General features: G+C 43.4%; 1 protein-coding gene across 2 annotated transcripts in view; it reads right to left on the reverse strand.

The window, feature by feature from the left end:
* The window catches only part of tbc1d8b (TBC1 domain family member 8B), a 97,110-nt gene extending 78,543 nt beyond the window's left edge, over positions 1-18,567 (reverse strand). The window contains exons 1-4 of one of the 2 annotated variants that reach the window (XM_086001710.1): positions 18,325-18,566; positions 10,808-10,918; positions 6,019-6,137; positions 3,032-3,260 (exon numbers count right to left, since the gene is read on the reverse strand). In XM_086001710.1, the coding sequence (XP_085857836.1) occupies positions 3,032-3,260; positions 6,019-6,137; positions 10,808-10,918; positions 18,325-18,451 (586 nt within the window). In that variant the 5' untranslated portion in view covers positions 18,452-18,566. Of the gene's footprint in view, positions 1-3,031; positions 3,261-6,018; positions 6,138-10,807; positions 10,919-18,324 lie in introns of both variants that reach the window. The other variant, XM_086001720.1, reaches the window with a different exon arrangement.
* Positions 18,568-21,120: the final 2,553 nt, after the last annotated feature.

The raw sequence follows: 21,120 nt of genomic DNA on the forward strand, positions 1-21,120 counted from the left end.
CAAATAGAGGAAAAAACAAGTCAGCCTGGAAGGCAGAACAAATATGAAACGGCACAATGGAGTATGGCAAGGCTGGATGGCATTTATTTTAATGCAAGGAGTCTTGTGAGTAAGGCAGATGAATTGAAGGTGTCGACTAACACATGGGAGTATGATATTGTTGCTATCATAGAGACATGGTTGAGGGAGGGGCAGGACTGGCAGCTCAATATTCCGGGGTATAGAATCTTCAGGTGCGACAGAGGGGGGTGTAAGGAGGAGGAGGTGTTGCAATATTAATCAAGGAGTCAATTACTGCTGTAAGGAGGGATGATATCTTAGCAGGTTCCTCTAATGAGGCCATACGGGTAGAACTTAACAAAAAGGGGGCAAGCACTTTGCTGGGAGTGTACTATAGGCCCCCAAACAGTCAGGGGGAGATAGAGGAACAGATACGTAGGCAAATCTCAGAAGTGTAGAAATAATAGGGTAATAATAGTAGGGGATTTCAACTTCCCCAATATTAACTGGGATAGTCAGAGTGTGAAAGGCTTAGAGGGTGCGGAATTCTTAAAGGAGAGCTTTTTGAGCCAGCATATAGAAAGTCCTACAAGAGAGGGGGCGGTACTGGACCTAATTCTAAGGAATGTAGCCAGGCAAGTGGTAGAAGTGTCAGTAGGAGAGCATTTTGGCGACAGTGACCATAATTCGGTGAGATTTAAGGTAGTCATGGAAAAGGACAAAGATGGACCAGAAATGAAGGTTTTAAATTGGGGGAAGGCCGATTTTAATATGATAAGGCAGGATCTGGCCAAAATGGACTGGGATCAGCTACTTGTAGAAAAATCCACATCAGAGCAGTGGGAGTCTTTCAGAAAGGAAATAGAGAGTACAACGCCAACATGTTCCCATAAAGGTCAAGGGTGGGACCAACAAACCCAGGGAACCCAGGATTTCAAGGGATATACAAGAAAGGATTAGGAAAAAAAAAAGGGAGGCTTTTGGCAGATACAAAGGACTAAAAACAGTGGAAGCCCTAGAGGAATATAGAAAGTGCAGGGGGGTACTTAAAAAAGAAATTAGGAGAGCGAAGAGGGGGCATGAAAAAACACTGGCGGGCAAAATAAAGGAAAATCCCAAGTTGTTTTATAAGTATATTAAGGGCAAGAGGATAACCAGGGAAAGAGTAGGACCCATTAGCGACCAAAGTGGCAATCTGTGTGTAGAGCCGGAAGATGTAGGTGAGGTTTTAAATGAATATTTTGCATATGTGTTCACTATGGAAAAGGACGATGTAGGCATAGAAATCAGGCAAAGAGATTGTGATATACTTGAACAAATTAGTATTGAGAGGAAGGAGGTACTAGCGGTTTTAGCAGGCTTAAAAGTGGATAAATCCTCAGGCCCTGTGTGAGGCAAGGGAGGAGATTGCAGGAGCTCCGACACAAATTTTCAGAACCTCGCTGGCCACAGGAGAGGTGTCAGAGGACTGGAGTACAGCTAACGTAGTACCATTGTTCAAGGGTAGGAGGGATACACCAAGGAATTACAGGCCAGTGAGCCTAACATCAGTGGTAGGGGAATTATTGGAAAAAATTCTGAGGGACAGAATTAGTCTCCACTTGGAGAGGCAAGGATAGTCAGCATGGCTGTCAGGGGGAGAGCATGTCTGACCAATTTGATTGACTTTTGAGGGGGTGACTAGGTGTGTGGATGAGGGTAGTGCAGTTGATGTTATCTGCATAGACTTCAGTAAGGCTTTTGACAAAGTCCCACATGGGAGACTAGTCAAGAAGGTAAGAGCCCATGGGATCTAGGGCAATTTGGCACATTGGATCCAAAATTGGCTTAGTGGCAGGAGGCAGAAGGTGATGGTCGAAGGTTGTTTGTGTGACTGGAAACCTGTGTCGAGTGGTGTACCGCAGGGATCGGTGCTGGGTCCTTTGCTGTTTGTAGTGTACATTAATGATTTAGATATGAATGTAGGAGGTATGATCAGTAAGTTCGCAGATGACATGAGAATTGGTGGAGTGGTAAATAGCGAGGAGGGAAGCCTCAGGCTACAGGACGATATAGATGGGTTGGTTAGATGAGCAGAACAGTGGCAAATGGAATTTAACCCTGAAAAGTGTGAGGTGATGCATTTTGGGAGGACTAACAAGGCAAGGGAATACACAATGAACGGTAGGACCCTAGGAAGGACAGAGGATCAGAGGGACCTTGGTGTGCATGTACATAGATCCCTGAAGGCAGCAGGACAGGTAGATAAGGTGGTTAAAGAGGCATATGGGATACTTATATTCTTTGCCTCGGCTAATGAAGGCAAGAGCAGGGAGGTTATGAACGTTAGTTAGGCCACAGCTGGAATACTGTGTGCAGTTCTGGTCACCACACTATAGGAGGGATGAGGGTGCAGAGGAGATTCACCAGGATGTTACCTGGGCTGGAGCGCTTCAGATATGAAGAGAGACTGGACAGGCTGAGGTTGTTTTCCTTAGAGCAGAGAAGGCCGAGGGCAGACTTGATTGAGGTCTACAAAATTATGAGGGGCGTAGATAGAAAGGAACTTTTCCCCTTAGTAGAGGGGTCAATAACCAGGGGGCATAGTTTCCAAGGTAAGGGACAGGAGGTTTAGAGGGGATTTGAGGAAAAACTTTTTCACCCAGAGGGTGGTTGGAATCTGGAACTCAATGCCTGAAAGGGTGGTAGAGGCAGGAACCCTCACAACATTCAAGAATCATTTAGATGAGCACTTGAAACGCCATAGCATAAAAGGCTACGGACCAAGTGCTGGGAAATGGGATTAGAATAGATAGGTTTGATGGCTGGCGTGGACACGATGGGCCTCTTTCTGGACTCTATGACGGACCCTGGCACATCACATACTTCACAGGTCTGTTTACCAGACACGGTGACCAATTTGAAGCACAGGATTTTTGACACATACACCAGTAATCAGATCTGATTTTCAATATGCAATGTTACAAAATAGCCTAAGGATGTTACAGTCAGTCAGTCAGTCACAAGGTGGACGTATGTAACAGAGCCTCACCTTCTTTGCCTAGAAAAAAGGAATAAAAACTGAGGAAATTGGTGCTGAGATAGAGCCAGCCTTGACATGGCACCCGTCCACTCCAGTAACTGCACGAGTAATAGGTCACCAGCTTCTCTCGCTCAGGCAGGCCAAACCACTTATCAAACTTCAGCAAGGCCTCGCGAAACTTCTCTGGGTCATCTTCCTCCTTTATTGATGCACTTTGAGACTCTTCTGCTATTAGGCCCTTAGACAGAAACAATGCAGAAGTATTTAAGTGCAGAATATGATTTTAATAATATGTACTAAAATACATTTTTCATTGCAGTTAAGCTAGTAAATCTATAAATGTGAGCAAATTTCATAAAATTAAATTACAGATTTTAAAAATAATTCACCAAAGTCTCGGAGGAGCAATGCTTATAATTGTAAAATAGGTTGTGTTTTTGCAAAAGGTACTACAGAGTAATTTTCTTTTGACTTTAAGAATTAAAAATGGGAAATGACCTTAGAGTACCGTCACCTCACAATGGTTAAATAACAATTCGAATGGTTGCCCCCCCCCTCTCATGGAGCTGCAACAATGAGACTCCATGGCTGAGAAGTGTTATAAAATGTCGCCTGGAGAATTTTTAGGAACAAATGCCTGAAGGGCTGCACACAAAGTTGATCAAGTAGAAGCAGTAGCGGCATGGATACAAAATTGGCTAACATAGAAACATAGAAGATAGGAGGAGTAGGCCATTCGGCCTCTCGAGCCTGCTCCGCCATTCAATGAGATCATGGCTGATCATTCAAATTCAGTACCCTGTCCCTGCCTTCTCCCCATATCCCTTGATCCCTTTAGCCTTAAGAAATATATCCAACTCTTTCTTGAATATATTTAATGACCTGGCCTCCACCGCCCTCTGTGGTAGAGAATTCCACAGGTTCGCCACTCTCGGAGGTGAAGAAATTCCTCCTCATCTCTGTCCTAAATGTCTTACCCCTTATCCTTAGACTGTGACCCCTGGTTCTGGACTCCCCGACCATCAGGAACATCCTTCCTGCGTCTAGTCTGTCCAGGCCTGACAGAATTTTATAGGTTTCGATGAGATCCCCTCTCATTCTTCTAAACTCCAGCGAGTATAAGCCCAATCGACCCAATCTCTCCTCATCCTCCAAGGGATAGAAAACAGAGTTGTGGTGAATGACTGTTGTGCAGACTGGAGGGTGGTATACAGTGGAGTTCCCCAAGGTTCAGTGGGTACTAGGACCACTGCTGTTTTTGATATGCATTCATGAATTTGGACTTGCGGGCACAATTACAAAATTTGCAGGTGACATGAAACTTGGAAGTGTGGTAAACACTGAGGAAGATGGTAACAGACTTCAAGAGGACACAGACAGGCTGGTGAAATGGGCAGACATATGGCAGATGAAATTCAACACAGAAAAAGGTGAGGGGTGAAACATTTTGGTAGGCAGAATGAGGACACACAAGAACATGCAAAATGGTACAATTTTAAAAGGAGGTGCAAGGAGAGAGCGACCTGGGGGGGTTTGTGCACAAATCTCTGAAGGTGGCAGGACAGGTTAACAAAGTATCTCAGATCCTGGGCTTTATAAATAGAGGCAGAGAGTGCAAAAGCCAGGAAGTTATGCTAAACCTTTATAAAACACTAGCTCAGCGCCAGCTGCAGCAGTGTCCCCAGTTCTGGGCACCATACTTTAGGAAGGACACAGGAGAGACTTTCAGGTTAGAGGAGCTGGATTTGTTTTCATTAGAGCAAAGGAGGTCGAGGGGTGATTTGATAGAGTTGTACAAGATTATGACGGGTTTGGATAGGCTAGACGGGGAAAGGCTGTTCCCACTAGTTGATGGTACAAGGACTAGGGGACACAGATTTAAGGTTTTGGGCAAGAGATACAGGGGGGACGTGAGGAAAAACTTTTTTACGCAGCGAGTGGTGAGGACCTGGAACTCACTGCCGACGGAAGTGGTGGAAGCGGAGACACTCAATGTTTTCAAGGGGAGACTGGATAGGCACTTGAGGGAAATCAACTTGCAGGGCTACGGGGATAGAGCGGGAGAATGGGACTGACTAGATTGCTCTACAGAGAGCCGGCACGGACTCGATGGGCCGAATGGCCTCCTTCTGTGCCGTTATGACTATGACACTAATGGTTCCAGAAATGAGGGATTAAAGATATGTGGATAGACTAGAGAAGCTGGGGTTGTTCTCCTTAGAGCAGAGAAGGCTAAGAGGAGATTTGATAAGAGGTGTTTAAAATCATGAAGGGTTTAGATAGAGCAAATAAAGAGAAATTGTTTCCAATGGCTGAAGGGTCGATTTAAGGCGATTAGCAAAAGAACATGAGGAAAAACTTATTTACGCTAAGAGTGGTTAGGATTTGGAATGCGCTGCCTGATCGGGTGGTGGATACAGATTCAATAGCAGCCTTCAAAAGGGAATTGGATAAATACTTGGAGAAAAAACTGCAGGATATGGGGAAAGAGCAGGACTAACTGGATAGCTCTTCAAAAGAGCCGGCGCAGACTCGATGGGCCGAATGGCCTCCTCGGTGCTGTACTATTCTATAATTCGATGTCCAACTTGCGCACCAAGCAGTACTGTTCAACCACAATCCCAGATTTTTAAAAATACATTCAATTGATGCATATACTGTAGTGACTTTCACATGCTTTTTAACTGGTACAACACAATGTGATTTTGTTTTTCCACTAGCTATTACACGGTCCTCACCAGCCCTGCTGCACGGTCTATAAAATTGAATGCAAAAAAAACTGAAAAAAATAAACCAATCAGGACCATAAGAAAACCAACAGAAAAGAAAACTTCAATAGCAAAATACTGCGGATGCTGGAAATCTGAAATAACAGAAAATGCTGGAAACACTCAGGTGGTCAGGCAGCATCCGTGGAGAGAGAAACAGAGTTAACGTTTCAGGTCTGGGACCGGAAATGAAAACATTTTGTTCTGGGCAGAGAGGTGTATTCTTACCCGTATTTTTCCCTGAACAAAGCTAGTGATATCTTCGTTACTGTCAAATACGGAAAGTATCGCCATCACATTATGTTCCAGCCATTCCCAGTGCTTATTTATTTCTTCACTGTTGGCTCCTGGTTTAGAAACAAAATAAAAAAGCCATTAGAAATCTTCAAAATACTATGGTTGCCTAGTCATTTCTATTCTAGGCAACCAAAACCATCCAAATGGGAAATCACTTCAGGCCATTTTAGCAATTAAAGCTTCTTACACAGCACTCAAAGTCAAAGACAGACACTGACTAACATAGGCCCTATTCCCCCTTCCAAGTCATCTTACAGAGCATGTGCACAGCGGCAAAATGGAGCGCAAAAAATTATCCACAAGATACTTAGCAAATGTACCAAAGAATCAGACTCTGCTGGCAAACATTGTACAACTGATCATCACCTCAGTCTACAGTTAGAGACCAGAAGTGCTATTTCATTGCTTTATTCAGTCTTATTTTTTTCAATGCTATGTTACCCATAATCATAGTTCTCATTTAGAACATATAATTCTGCTCAGTTTAAGTGCTATTAGGTCAAAATGCAACATCTAGTTAATCGGGAAAAGAACTGTATCTGGTACTTTCTTTACATACAAGAAAACCACATCAGTGAAACCAGAGGCCCCTGCCCTCCTTCCCCGATCACGCTGAGGAATAATGGATATTAGTGGATAATTATCAGGCTTACATTCTGGTCTTGCACATATGGTACAGGAGTGAAGTAAAGTACAATACAAACACAGGTTACATTTAATTTGTGAGCTTGGAGGTGGATTTATACCAGAGAGAGAGAGATTAGTATTAGCAGGCTGTACAAGGAGGGAACATCACAAGGTTTTGTCGCACAAAAGATTCTCATGGATAATTGAAGTGCATATAATGGAGGTTCCATTGTGATAAACACTTTGGCAAAAAGCCAAAGATGTTGTGCCAACTTATGCACGTGTTGAGGACACAACTTTCACATTATTTAATAAGCAGGCACATGCGGCCTGAAAGTGCTCTTGTATTCAGCTTCAATTTATCAGATTTATAGTGAAATATTTTATTGTCTCTCTTGTTCTACTTTAGCTACTGCATTTTTCTTTTCAAATATCTAGCGTCTTGTGCTCTTTCCAACCCTCTCCCTTTCTACTTTCACTTGTTATCCACCGCTCTAAGATGTCTCTTTGTACGCAAGGAATGCTATCAAAATTTAAGTAGTTGTCATGCTTTAACATTCATTGCTGAGAACAAGTGGTTAAATTCAGCCTGCAACACAAGCAGTGAAAAAACAAGCAACATCATAACATAGCTAGCTATACCACAGAGCTGCCACATATTGATTTAGCTTATTGGTACCAATGTGGGGGGCGGGGGGGGGGGGGGGGGAAGGGGGGAATCATATTTGATTTTTGTTTTCAAATACAATTCTTGTGCGATACAGGAAACTCTCGATTTACCGGCACCCAAACAACCGAAAATCACGGTTAACCGGCAAAATTCAGGAGTAGGTTCAGTTAAGTTTTTCTTGATATTAGTGGCCGTTTCTTGATTCTTGGCTGTGTAATCGGGGGTTCCTGCACTTGTTGCTAAGCAACAGGGATGCTTGGTCTGTGGCCGGGGTTCTTGCTGCTGTCGCTAAGCAACAGGGAAGCTTGGATTTGTGGCTGTGTACGGAGCTCTCGTACCTTTTAACTAGAACGCTCTGTAATCTGGACTTTGATAAACCGGCACCACGCCAGTCTCGTCGGTGCCAGATAAAAAAAAAAGTTTCCTGTACATTTAATTCTAATTTTCTCTCGTACAAGTACTTGACACTGATGTGATACAATTCAAATTACTCTCCAGGCTTTTAAAGACACAAATCTGTAATTGTACCGGTAGGTGTTTTTCCACAGTTCAAGTGACAAAGCAACAAAAATAAAATTCATACACTGATCAATATGTTTCACTGAAATCCTATCGATAACGTTGCCAGTTTCTCCAGGCCCCCCCCACCCCATTAAAAGTCTGAACTACTATTGTTAACCTTTACTTCATCAATCTTAACAAAATGGCAATAAAAGTTAATTAGTGTAAAGTATGAAAAACTACATTACTAAAGCTGCTGCATCAGTAAGTCTAAGAGCCAATTTGGGAAAAGAATAAGAAAGGTAAAGATACCCTTAGAGACAGGTCCTTTGCAACCGGAAGTAATAAACCTGCAGTAATTAAAATAATTTCTGCATCAAGAAAGATTAGTTCAGTTGGAACAATTGAGTCATACTCTACATGCAGTCTGAGAATCCACCTGATGAAACGAATGTTGGAACACATTCAAGTTTGCCCAACACAAATAAAACTGAATACTGATACTGCAATAGCTCTGTACTTTCTGTAACTATAAAATGTACACGCTGAATACAAATATTGAACTGTAACCAGGATACACTGCTCTGAATATTCAAATAGCAAACAATGGTTTTGCCCATAAAGTCTTAGCACGGAGCTGTATAATTTGCCTAAACATTCAGCGGGAGGTTGTTTTGTAAACCCAGTATGATAGAATGGCATGTTCTAAAAATATCACAGTGTTACACCACAGTGCAGGATCCAGTGCAATAAAATAGCAACTTCCTCAAATTATTGGAATTAGAAGTAAAAACAGTACAAGGGACACTAAGTCAGATTCTAAAATGAATATTTAAGACATGATCAAATGGTGGAACTCGGGTACAAAATTCTGAACAAAATCCCTAACATTTTATCTTTGGGACTATAAGCAGATAGTGGGTTTTTTGGTGGTAGGGTCAAGGAAGTGTTTCCTACTGAGCTGTAATATGACTTCGGCCCAGATTTTATCACAAATTGCAAATGATGGCTCTTTGCATTTTCACAAAAAAAAAATAGGAGAATTCAATGCAATATTTCTGTCAGAAGAAACTGGAATGCAATACAAAATTGCTAATCTGCAGTATTAAAAAATTATATCTGCATGCACCTCCTATCTACAAAACCCTCCTTCCCGTTGCAACATTTTTGCCACTCTACTTTTACTATTATAAATTCCTATGTTCGCATGTTCAATGGAACTGCCTATGTAAAGGTCATGTTGTAATTACACCCTCCTGCTGGTTGTGACACTGCTCTTCAGTTTAGTGCCTCTCGGAGTAACTCCTGCACTCCAACAAACCGTTTCTCGGCTTTCCACATTTCTGTATTTTTTTTCCTATTCAACCATAAAAGAATATCAAATCAATTATATAAAAGCATGGACAGAATGCAAGACTGCAAAGTGGGAATTGAATTACATCTGCACACCCTGGTCCAATTATCCCCAATCCACTGGCACTGCTTCACAAAGACACGACTTGGTCTCGACTCCGTGTGCAATGCCACAGGAGATTGACTGGTATGTGTTTGCGAAGTAAAATAGATGGACTGAAAGAAAATATTATTCTAACTGCAAAATGGACTTGGTCACACAGTGATCTATATTACTGTATTGCATTTCAACAACCATAAAGTCAATAGTTTGTCTACATTACAACAGTGACTACACTTCAAAGTACCTAATTGGCAGGGAAGCACTTTGAGAAGTCCTGAGGACGTGTAAAATGCTATATAAATGCAAATTTGTTCCTTCTTGTTTATTAAACGACGAGATATTAAGTTAGCTATAAAAATGTTACAATATTTTTGGAAACCCACCAATGAGGGACTAAGTAATTTAAAGAAAATGGGATTGTTCTCCTTAGAGCAGAGTAGGTTAAGGGGAGATTTAATAGCAGTGCTCAACATTATGAGGGGTTTTGATAGAGTAAATAAGGAGAAACTGTTTCCACTTGCGAGAGGGCCGGTAACCGGAGGAGGCAGATTTAAAACAATAGGCAAACGATCCAGAGGGTGGAGGAGGGGAATTATTTTTACTCTGAGTTATGATGATCTGGAATGCGCTGCCTGAAAGGGCGGTGGAAGCAGATTCAATAGTAACTTTCAAAAGGGAATTGGATAAATACTTGAAAAGAAAAATATCTGCAGGGCAATGGAGAAAGAGGGGGGTGGGGGGGGGGGTGGGACTAATTGGATAGATCTTTCAACGAGCCAGCACAGACATGATCACAGAATCACAGAAACCCCACAGTGCAGATAGAGGCCATTTCGGCCCATCGAGCCTGCACCGACACATATCCAACCCGATCCCCGTAACCCCTACACCAACACATATCCCACCCTATCCCCGTAACCCCACGTATTTAATCCCCCTAACACTAAGGGTCAATTTATCATAGACAATCAACCTAACCCGCACATCTTTGGACTGTGGGAGGAAACCGGAGCACCCGGAGGAAACCCACGCAAACACGGGGAGAATGTGCAAACTCCACACAGACAGTCACCCGAGGCCGGATTCGAACCCGGGTCCCTGGCGCTGTGAGGCAACAGTGCTAACCACTATGCCACTGTGCCAAATGGCCTCCTCCTGTGCTGTATGATTTTATGAAATGAGATATAATCCTTTTAAAGTTACAGTTCTATAAAGCTTACAAGTTTTTGGACAAAAGCGCATAGCACTGTGGGGAAAAAGTTGCAACTTAGCATTGAAAATTAATAAAAGAATACCTTTTTTTAAAAAAAGAAACAATGCTTAAAGTTTTTAATAGGGTTTTACTTTTACGTTACATTGAGTTATCCAAAATACAAAGTATTAATATGCATTCATCTGACCAAGTGCCGTAAATCACAAACGAATGATGAAGAAAGGTGAACCTGCACAGGAATGCTTTAACTTACCACAAGCAATGGACCAATAGACTTGGGATTCCGGTGTCTGATGTAGAATGCGATATGGAGCTACTTTGGAAGTCGAATCAAACACTGTATCAAGGGTCCCAACAAGGAGGCCTGCAGGAACCAAAGACAGACACTGCTATTTGGACCTGAATAGTTAGCTTCGTATTCATCCAGTCATACACACATTCGAAAATGCATCTTCAGCTGGATTAGACCAGGTTACTGGTTAGAACAAAGTTAAAGCTTGCAAGACAGATGTTTTTTTTTGAAGACTAAAACAGCATCAGATTGTTGCAAATGCCATGCTGAGGCAAACCCAGTGGAGAATGCAGAACACAGGAATGCACAATTTAGTTCCACTATTCTAGTCACATTACATTTTCATTTTGACTTGGAAATAATTTGCAAATAAAACATATTATCCTGCACATACATTTACTGTTATTAGAGGTTCGGGTGACTAATTTATGAGCTGGATATTGTATGGGTTAAGGCACTTAATGAACAAACTGGACATTCCATCATTAAAATAAAAAAATGGAATACACAAAAATAAAATACTTTCAAGCAGTCCCATTGTACAGCAAGGTGGTGCCCTAACACAAGAGTCTATGTGGTGCTAGAATACAGCTTCATGCCTACAATGTTCCATACTTTAAGTTTCTGATCTTCAACATACCACGGAGGGAGATAACAAAGTGGCATCACGTCTTTACACGTGGAAATGAAATACAAATCATCCAGAACCACTCACGAGCTATCTAGCTCCGAGTTACACTGTGCTTTTATAGATGCCAGGTAGCAGGTTGCTTGCTTGTCTTACAGGGAATGATGCAAGCAAGCTTCAATACTTCCTGTGATATGATGTGCATTATCCCTTCAATCCCCGATAGGTCATCATTTCATCCTTCAACACAGAGCTCTCATTTTACAGCCAGGAGCTTTTCAGGTACAGTAGCTGTCCTACACTTCAGGATCCTGGAAAAGTACTCCTGTTTATTAGGAAATAACAGTCTGCATATAATCTTTAAAAAAAAAAAAATGATTTTGCTTATTAAACAAAATTAAATCCTGAGGAAAAGAGGATAAATAGATGAACCATAAATGATCAAACTAGTGTCCATGCACCCATGGGGAACTTCTAGCATGTTATTTATCTTGCTGTATGCTAACTAACAACATCCAAACTATGGTCAACGGTCCATTTCCATATCTCGAATGCTGGCAATTTAGAATCATAGAAACGTACAGCACAAAAGGAAGCCATTCGGCCCAGCGTGCCTGTGTCGGCTCTTTGAAAGGTCAGTCGTGCGCAGTCCCACCCCCCCGCTTTTTGTCCGTAACCCTGTGAGTTCCTCATCCTCCAGGACCCGTCCAACTCCCTTTCAAAATTATTGATGGAATCAGCTCCCACCACCTTTTCGGGTAGAACGTTCCGGATCCCCGACAACTCAGTGAGAACATTTCTTCTCATCTTCCCTCTAGAACTTCTGCCAATGATTAGACCAGGAAGTCCAAGCGCTTTAGTCATCTTTTGCAACTCAGATCTATCTGCACATTTTTCTGATTGCTGCGGTGTTCTATTCAAATTTCATGGGCGTGGATGTTTGGAAAAATCTGTTCAGAGATGCTGCTGTTTTGGTGGATAAACCAGAAATCATAGAACTCAAGAGCTGAATCAGCAGCTTGATACATATTCAAATTAACAGCAACACTAACTTAAACTTTATATTTGCCTCAGAGATCTTTGTGGTATAGACCTAACCAGCGCGCACAGAAAACATTTAGACATGCGCGTTGCACGGCAACAAAAAATTATTTGCTACAGTTACAGCAGCGTTTTCCTTTGGCTAACTAACACCGACTTTTGGAAGAGTCTCAGAAGTGACAATAGTCACACGGGGTCAACACAGAAAATTTCCAAACCATGGACACAAAGTGCGCGGCCCCTTTAACGGGCTGCACGGCCTTGTCAAATCTCCGTGCATGCGCGGTTTTTCCATTCCAAAGTACGTGAGACCTCCGGACAGCTGCGTGGCCGCACAGCTTAAAGGGAACATTACCCATGTCCCTGCTATTTATTCTTCAAGTATTTATCCAATTTACTTTTGAAGGCTACCACTGAATCTGTTTCCACCGCCCCATCAGGCAGCGCATTCCAAATTCTAAACACACGCTGCGTAAAAAGGTTTTCCTCACGTCGCCTCGGGTTCTTTTGCCAATCTCCTTACGCCTGTGCCCCATGACCAACAGACATCAAGCAGCTACAGCCATAGATAACCGACTCATTAAACCAGGTTTTAGAACGCTTTAAATAACAATTTCTGACATGCAAATCAAAAACTTCTGACAGCAATCCACTCAAAGGTGCACTCATTATATCCACACACTGCTGCAAGTCACTCAAGCCATTAATTGGTGGCGTAGCGATTATGTTACTGGACTAGGGAACCAGGGTCCTGGATTAATGGTCTGGAGACACGAGTTGAAATCCTACCACGGCAGCTGGGGAATTTAAATTCAGTTAATTAAATAAATCTGGAATAAAATCAGTAATGGTGACCATGAAACTATCAGACTGTCATAAAAAGCCACCTGGGTAGACAGAGAGCATATTGCCACTTGTGGGGAGTCCAAAACTAGGGGTCATAAATACAAGATAGTTACTAATAAATCCAATAAGGAATTCAGGAGAAACTTCTTTCATCAGAGAGAGTGGTGAGAATGTAGAAGTTGCTACCACAGGGAGTGGTTGAGGAGCACAGCATAGATGCATTCAAGGGGAAGCTAGAAAAACACACGAGGGAGAAAGGAAGGAATCGAAGAATATCTTGATCAGGGAGATGAAGCAAGGTGGGAGGAAGCTTGTGTGGAGCAGAAACACCGGCATAGATAAGTTGGGCCGAATGGCCTGTTTCTGTGCTGTAAAATTCGATGTAATTTTAGGTAGTGTCACTATATCTTTATATACAGTGCTGTTAAGGTTGTTTGATTGCAACGTGTGAATCCCAAAAAGCCCATTCTCAAAAGGAACCAGAAATCTGACTAAAGAAATCCCGCAGAGTTTGACGAAACGTTCAGGGCTCGACAAGTGTTTTGTGATGCTCCTCTGGATACAGTAATGGTCTCCGTGGCGCTCATTTTGAAAGAGAATCTAAAGGCCGTCAAGTGGGAAGTTTGGTGATACCCAGCTATTACTGAGGCACTAAACTGGCACTATAGGGATGCTATCTCCTGAAAGAAACACAAAAAGTAATAACCTAACTTAAAAAAATATAAAGACAACGAACAAAGTTTTAACATGGGAGCGAGATCAGCACCGTTAAATCTGGGATTCTAAAGCCTGGAAGCCAACAAGGCTCCAACTAAGCCAGTTGAATCCAGTCAAAGCACAGAAAAAGTTAGCACATCAATAATTCCCTGCCCCTTAATTTCTTCCCTTCGCCCAGTCCTCTTCCAAAAGTACTGACACCTACTGTGGGATAGTTCTGTCGGCAACAGACCGGCCTGCTGTGCATAGCTCAAGTCCACAGCACAGAGCACATTTATCAACTAAGACAATGGGACGCTCTCATCAGGGCCCTTTAACAAGCTGTGTAATGATGATTTGTGTTGGCAGAAGAAAATCAACACGGCCTCAACTTTATTGCAGCAGAGCACTAATTTAGATACCATGAATTCTTTATATTACATCTGCCTGGAATAGCAACTATTGATTGCATTTAACAGATGCTGAATCTAACTATCTCGAACAGAGTATTTTAATTTTTTTTTAAAACTTTTTATTTATCTTGCCAAATTCGGGCAATCTACGCATTATCATTCTGTATTGATTGGTAAACATAATGCAGCATAAACATCTACAACTACTGGAACCGAGATAACAACAGAAAATGCTGGAAAAACTCAGCAGGCCAGGCAACATCCGTGGAGAGAAAATAGTCAACGTTTCGGGTGAAAACCCCTGTTTTTCCAGCATTTTCTGTTGTTATTTCGGATTTCCAGCATCTGCAGTATTTTGCTATCGTACTAGAACCGAGATCTTGCCAGAAGCTGGCAAGAGAAGTACATTAATAAAATCAGCATTGAAATGTGCCTCATTCTACTGTCAGGGGCACATCTCCTGCACTAGTGAGACATAGAAACATAGAAGATAGGAGCAGGAGTAGGCCATTTGGCCCTTCGAGCCTGCTCCGCCATTCAATGAGATCATGGCTGATCATCCAAATTCAGTACCCTGTCCCTGCCTTCTCCCCATATCCCTTGATCCCTTTAGCCTTAAGAAATATATCCAACTATTTTTTGAATATATTTAATGAATTGGCCTCCACCGCCCTCTGTGGCAGAGAATTCCACAGGTTCACCACTCTCTGGGTGAAGAAATTCCTCCTCATTTCAGTCCTAAATGGCTTACCCCTTATCCTTAGACTATGACCCCTGCTTCTGGACTCCCCAGCCATCATAAACATCCTTCCTGCAACTAGTCTGTCCAGGCCCGACAGAATTTTATAGGTTTCGATGAGAATCCCTCTCAATCTTCTAAACTCCAGTGAGTATAAGCCCAATCGACACAATCTCTCCTCATACGTCATTCCTGCCATCCCAGGTATCAGCCTGGTGAATCTTCGCTGCACTCCTTCCATGGCAAGAACGTCCTTCCTCAGGTAAGGCAACCAAAACTGCACACAATACTCAAGGTGCGGTCTCACCAAGGCCCTGTACAACTGCAGCAAGACATCCTTGTTCCTGTACTCGAACCCTCTCGCTACGAAGGCCAACATACCATTTGCCTTCTTAACCGCCTGCTGCACCTGCATGCTTACCTTCAGCGGCTGGTGCACAAGAACACCCAGGTCTCTTTGCACTTCCCCTTCTCCCAATCTATTGCCATTCAAATAATAATCTGCCTTCCTGTTTTTGCCACCACTTCCCACATCAGTCTCCCTTGTGGCCTGAATGACACTGCCAAATTTGCACTGTGAACCTGCATACACTGGAACAGGATTGCAGCCAGGAATTTCATCCCATTGACTGGGCAGGATTCTACCCCAGAAGTGAAAACATATAGTGCACTAACCCAGTCCTCTGGCGTCATGCCTATTGTTTAGAAGAAACAACAGTGTACATTACCTGCTAAAACCTCAAAATCTGAGAGAAAGCATTTCAAGCTACTGAAGTCTTCAGTCAAACGAACAACATCAAAATCTGAGAGAAAGCATTTCAAGCTACTGAAGTCTTCAGTCAAACGAACAACAGCGTAACATAAATCTAGTAGCAAAACTATAAGATTACTTTACGTGAAACATACTTTGCTATTTGTAGCAATTTTAGATTTGACTGCACTTCACGTTTATTCCGTTCAAAAATAATGAAAGGGCAAGACAAAAGTACAGAAAAATCCTTGTTAAAGTTAAGAAAATCATTTAACAAATCAATAACATAAGAAGTTGCAACTTGTCAAAATGGGTAACATGTCACAAAACTTGACATAAAATAATTCCTGGAATGGTACATGGAAAAAAAAAATCACAGCATCCCCGCCTAAGTACACCAAATGTGCCAGGTGCAGTGACAAGTCAGAAACCATGCTGGGGTTCAGTCAACACCGATTTTTGGCGCTGAAACGAGGTGGAGAGAGAAGGCACCTGATCCTCAACCTGAGCTGAAGTGCTAATTCTCACGCCTTGGGTCGTGACTCGAGGGGGGGGGGGGGGGGCCCGGGGGGGAAAGAAGAGGAGGAATTAAACACGCACAAACCGAGACAGATAGTAACTGACAAATAATTACTAAATAGATGATAAATAATTGTACACAGATAAATGGTGACAGATAAATAATTAAGTCAGAAGGTTGTGGGTTCAAGTCTCACTCGAGACTTGAGCAAAAAACTCTCCCAGTGCAGTACTGAGGGAGCGCTGCACTGTCGGAGGTGCCGTCTTTCGGATGAAACGTTAAACCGAGGCACCCTCTGCTCTCTTAGGCAGGAATGACGTATGAGGAGAGATTGGGTCGATTGTGCTTATACTCGCTGGAGTTTAAAAGAATGAGGGGGGATCTCATTGAAACTTATAAAATTCTAACAGGACTAGACAGACTAGATGCAGGAAGGATGTTCCCGATGGCGGGGGAGTCCAGAACCAGGGGTCACAGTCTAAAGATAAAGGGTAAGTCATTTAGGACAGAGATGAGGAGGAATTTCTTCACCCAGAGAGTGGCGAACCTGTGGAATTCTCTACCACAGAAGGCAGTTGAGGCCAATTCATTAAATATATTCAAGAAAGAGTTAGATATATTTCTTAAGGCTAAAGGGATATGGGGAGAAAGCAGGGAAAGGGTACTGAATTTGGATGATCAGCCATGATCTCATTAAATGGTGGAGCAGGCTCGAGGGGCCGAATGGCCTACTCCTGCTCCTATCTTCTATATTTCTATCCCATGGCACTATTTCGAAGAGGAGCAGGGGAGTTATTCCCGGTGTCCTGACCAATATTTATCCCTCAATCAACATAACAAACACAGATTATCTGGTCATTATCTCATTGCTATTTGTGGGAGTTTGCTGTGTGCAAATTGGCTGCCATGTTTCCTACATTACAACAGTGACTACACTTCATAAAAATGTACTTAATTGGCTGTAAAACACTTTGGGACGTCCGGTGGTCGTGAAAGGCGCAAAGAAAGAAAAGACTTGCATTTATATAGCGCCTTTCACGACCACCGGACATCCCAAAGTGCTTTACAGCCAATGAAGGACTTTTTGAAATGTAGTCACTGTTGTAATGCCAGATAATTAAATAAATGTCAAATAACTAATAAATGACAGAAATAATTATTAAAAAATGACAGCTAAATAATTAAATGCCAAATACATAAATGACAAATTAAATGCCAGATGGCATAAATGACAGCTAAATTATTATTAAAGGTCAGATGATTAAATATCTAAATGTCAGAGAACTAATAAATGAAATAATAAATAAGTGACAGATAATTAGCAAATAAATTACAGATAAAGTGGAGTAAATAATAAATAAATGGCAGGTAAAGAAATAAATAAAACAGCTAACTAGTAAATAAATTACAGATAAAGTAGAATGAATAAATAAATAAACGGCAGGCAAAGAAATAAAATAATTAGTAAATAAATTACAGATAAAGTGGAGTAAATAATAAATAAATGGCAGGTAAAGCAATAACTAAAATAAATAATTAGTGAATAAATTACAAATAAAGTAAATAAATGGCAGGTAAAGACATGAATAAAATAGATAATTAGTAAATAAATTACAAATAAAGTGGAGTAAATAATAAATACATGGTAGGTAAAGAGTTTTCCCTGATATAAATCAAACTTTCACACCACCACTGGGACCCGAGCACAGGAATATTTTTTTTGCCAGAGACACTGATGGAGGGAAGCGGGGCAGTGCTGCGCTGCGCGGGGTGGGGCGACAGAGCTGCGCTCCGCGGGTGGGGCTCGCTGCCCGACAGATCCCCGCCAACAACCCCAACTTTACCCGTTAGTCCGCCGCCGCCTTCGCCGTAACCCCGCCGCCGCTGCAAGACGAAGTACTTGTGGCTTTTCTCGGTCAGCCACAGCTTCAGGGCGTTCTTCAGCAGCACTTCCTCGGGTTTCAGCCACATATCGAAGGAGAGTGAGCGGGCTGCAGAGAGCTGCCTCACTTCATGGTCGCACCTGATAACCGCCCCACGTCCACAACAAGCCCGGCCAAACGCTTCCCCGCCACTGCGCCTGCGCGCACTCCCCTCCGGCGCGCTGTGCATCCCGGGAGTTGTAGTTCGCCCGCGCCGCCGCCGCCAGTTTGGTAACCTGGGCACGCACTACAACTCCCGGCGTGCTGCACACCATCGAGCAAGCGAGCGGGCAAGAGGGACCACTGAACTGCTGCGCTCCGGTTGCCAACGCACTGTTGCGCCACAGTGTGGGAGGTCCAAAGAAGGGTACAGAGTCCTGTATGCAGTGTGACTGCTGGCAAAGGACTTAATCAGGTCCATCACAAAATTTGGAACTATAGTGGAACAAGATGAAACAAAACTTGGAATTATAGTGAACAGTGAGGAGGATAGTGCAAGAATATATAGACAGTCTGGTGGAATGGGTGGACACGCGGCAGATGAAATTTAACGCAGAAAAATGCAAAGTGATACATTTTGGTATGAAGAATGAGAAGAGGCAATATAAACTAAAGGGTACAATCCTAAAGGGGGTCGCTTTATCTGAGGAAGGATGTTCTTGCCATAGAGGGAGTTCAGCGAAGATTCACCAGGCTGATACCTGGGATGGCAGGAATGACGTATGAGGAGAGATTGGGTTGATGGGCTTATACTCGCTAGAGTTTAGAAGAATGAGAGGGGATCTCATTGAAACTTACAAAATTCTGACAGGACTGGACAGACTAGATGCAGGAAGGATGTTCCCGATGGTCGGGGAGTCCAGAACCAGGGGTCACAGTCTAAGGATAAGGGGTAAGCCATTTAGGACAGAAATGAGGAGGAATTTCTTCACCCAGAGAGTGGTGAACCTGTGGAATTCTCTACCACAGAAGACAGTAGAGGCCAATTCATTAAATATATTCAAGAAGGAGTTAGATATATTTCTTAAGGCTAAAGGGATCAAGGGATATGGGGAGAAAGCAGGGACAGGGTACTGAATTTGGATGATCAGCCATGATCGCATTGAATGGCGGAGCAGGCTCGAGGGGCTGAATCGCCTACTCCTGCTCCTATCTTCTATGTTTCTATGAACAGAGAGTACATGTGCACACATTGTTGAAGGTGGCTGGGCAGGTTGCGAAAGCGGTTAAAAAAGCATATGGGATCCTGGGCTTCATAAATAGAGGCATAGGAGTCGATTTTCCTGAAGCTGTCGGGAAGAAGGCGGGAATACAACTTTTGGGTTTTAGACCCGCCTACTTCGACGTCCGGCCAATCCGCGCGATTTCCCCTTGATTGACCTTGTTGAGCCCGCTCAGCAGGCTCAGCAGGCCAATTAAGGGCCACCTGGCAACAGTTGACGTCACAGACTGCAATTTCATCTGTCAAGAGTTCTTGACAGATGAAATATCAGTGTTTCACAGCTGTTTGAAGCTGTGAAACACTGACAGTCTGAGCTCTAACATGAGTCCTTCTCCACAGACTCAGTTAGAACTCTCAGCAGCACTCAAAGCTGAAGGCTGTCACTTTGCACAGATCGCAGCCATTCAGCTTTAAGTGCCGGCTGAGTGATGCGCTCCCGACCGCTACAGGAAGAAAGGCTGTTAAGGTAAGTACAGGTAAGTAAAAGTTCTTTACACACTTTAGACACACCAAACACACTTACCTTGGCACTCATGCACCCATCACTCACCTGAACACCGACATCGCGACCCCTCCAACTCCTTCAATCCGACGGCCCACCTGCTCTAACCTGGCGTGGTTTGGAGCCGTCGGGAATCCCAAACCAAACCACTCAAAATAGGGATAAGGCTAAAAACTGCCTGTTAACTACCTGTTAACAGGCAGTTAATTGGCACTAATCCCTGATGCGCTATCAATTACTCATAAAAGACTGAGAGATAAGAGAGTAACTAAAGGCTTTTATTAGCAAAGAACAGAGCATGCCTCTCGTGGTTGACTGGGTTCCAAGAAGGCAGGGGGCTGCAGGTCAATCGCCTTTATACTTGGGCCTGTGTGGGTGGAGCCAGCCGACACATGTTGGGGCATGCATAGGTACAACAGTGTGTAACAACAACAACAACAACAGTGGTTTACCACATTCACCCCTTGTTTAAAATTGAGTCCGGCGGGGTGAAGTGTACTAAAGGTTCGTGTAAGTAAGTCTATCAGGTGGCCTTGTATGCCGTCCTGATCGTCGTGGTGGCGGCGGTGATGGTGCAGCATCCAACGTTGAGTCTGGCGTCTCATTGAGTGGTTGGGTGGTCAATGACGCGTCCTGGGGCTGCGGCATGCCGTCTAGCGGGGTTGGGTTGTGGGTAGTGGTGGATGGCAATGGTAGTGTTTCAGGGGCACCCAAAGGTGCGAGATCTCGTGTGGGGGATGTGTCCTCCCGCCCGTCCGGGTACGCTACGTAAGCGTACTGGGGGTAGGCGTGGGTAGTGGTGGAAGGCGAGGGGGGTGTTTCGGGAGCACCCGAAGGTGCGAGGTCTCGTATGGAGACTGTGTCCTCCCGCCCGTCCGGGTACACCACGTAAGCATACTGAGGGTTGGCATGGAGGAGGCTCACCCTCTCGACCAGGGGGTCCGTCTTATGGGACCTCACGTGCTTCCGCAGTAGGACGGGTCCTGGAGAAGTC

Source organism: Somniosus microcephalus, chromosome 1 (genome assembly GCF_052327205.1).
Source record: "Somniosus microcephalus isolate GS21.2 chromosome 1, FLI_Smic_1.0, whole genome shotgun sequence".
NCBI lineage: Eukaryota > Metazoa > Chordata > Chondrichthyes > Squaliformes > Somniosidae > Somniosus > Somniosus microcephalus.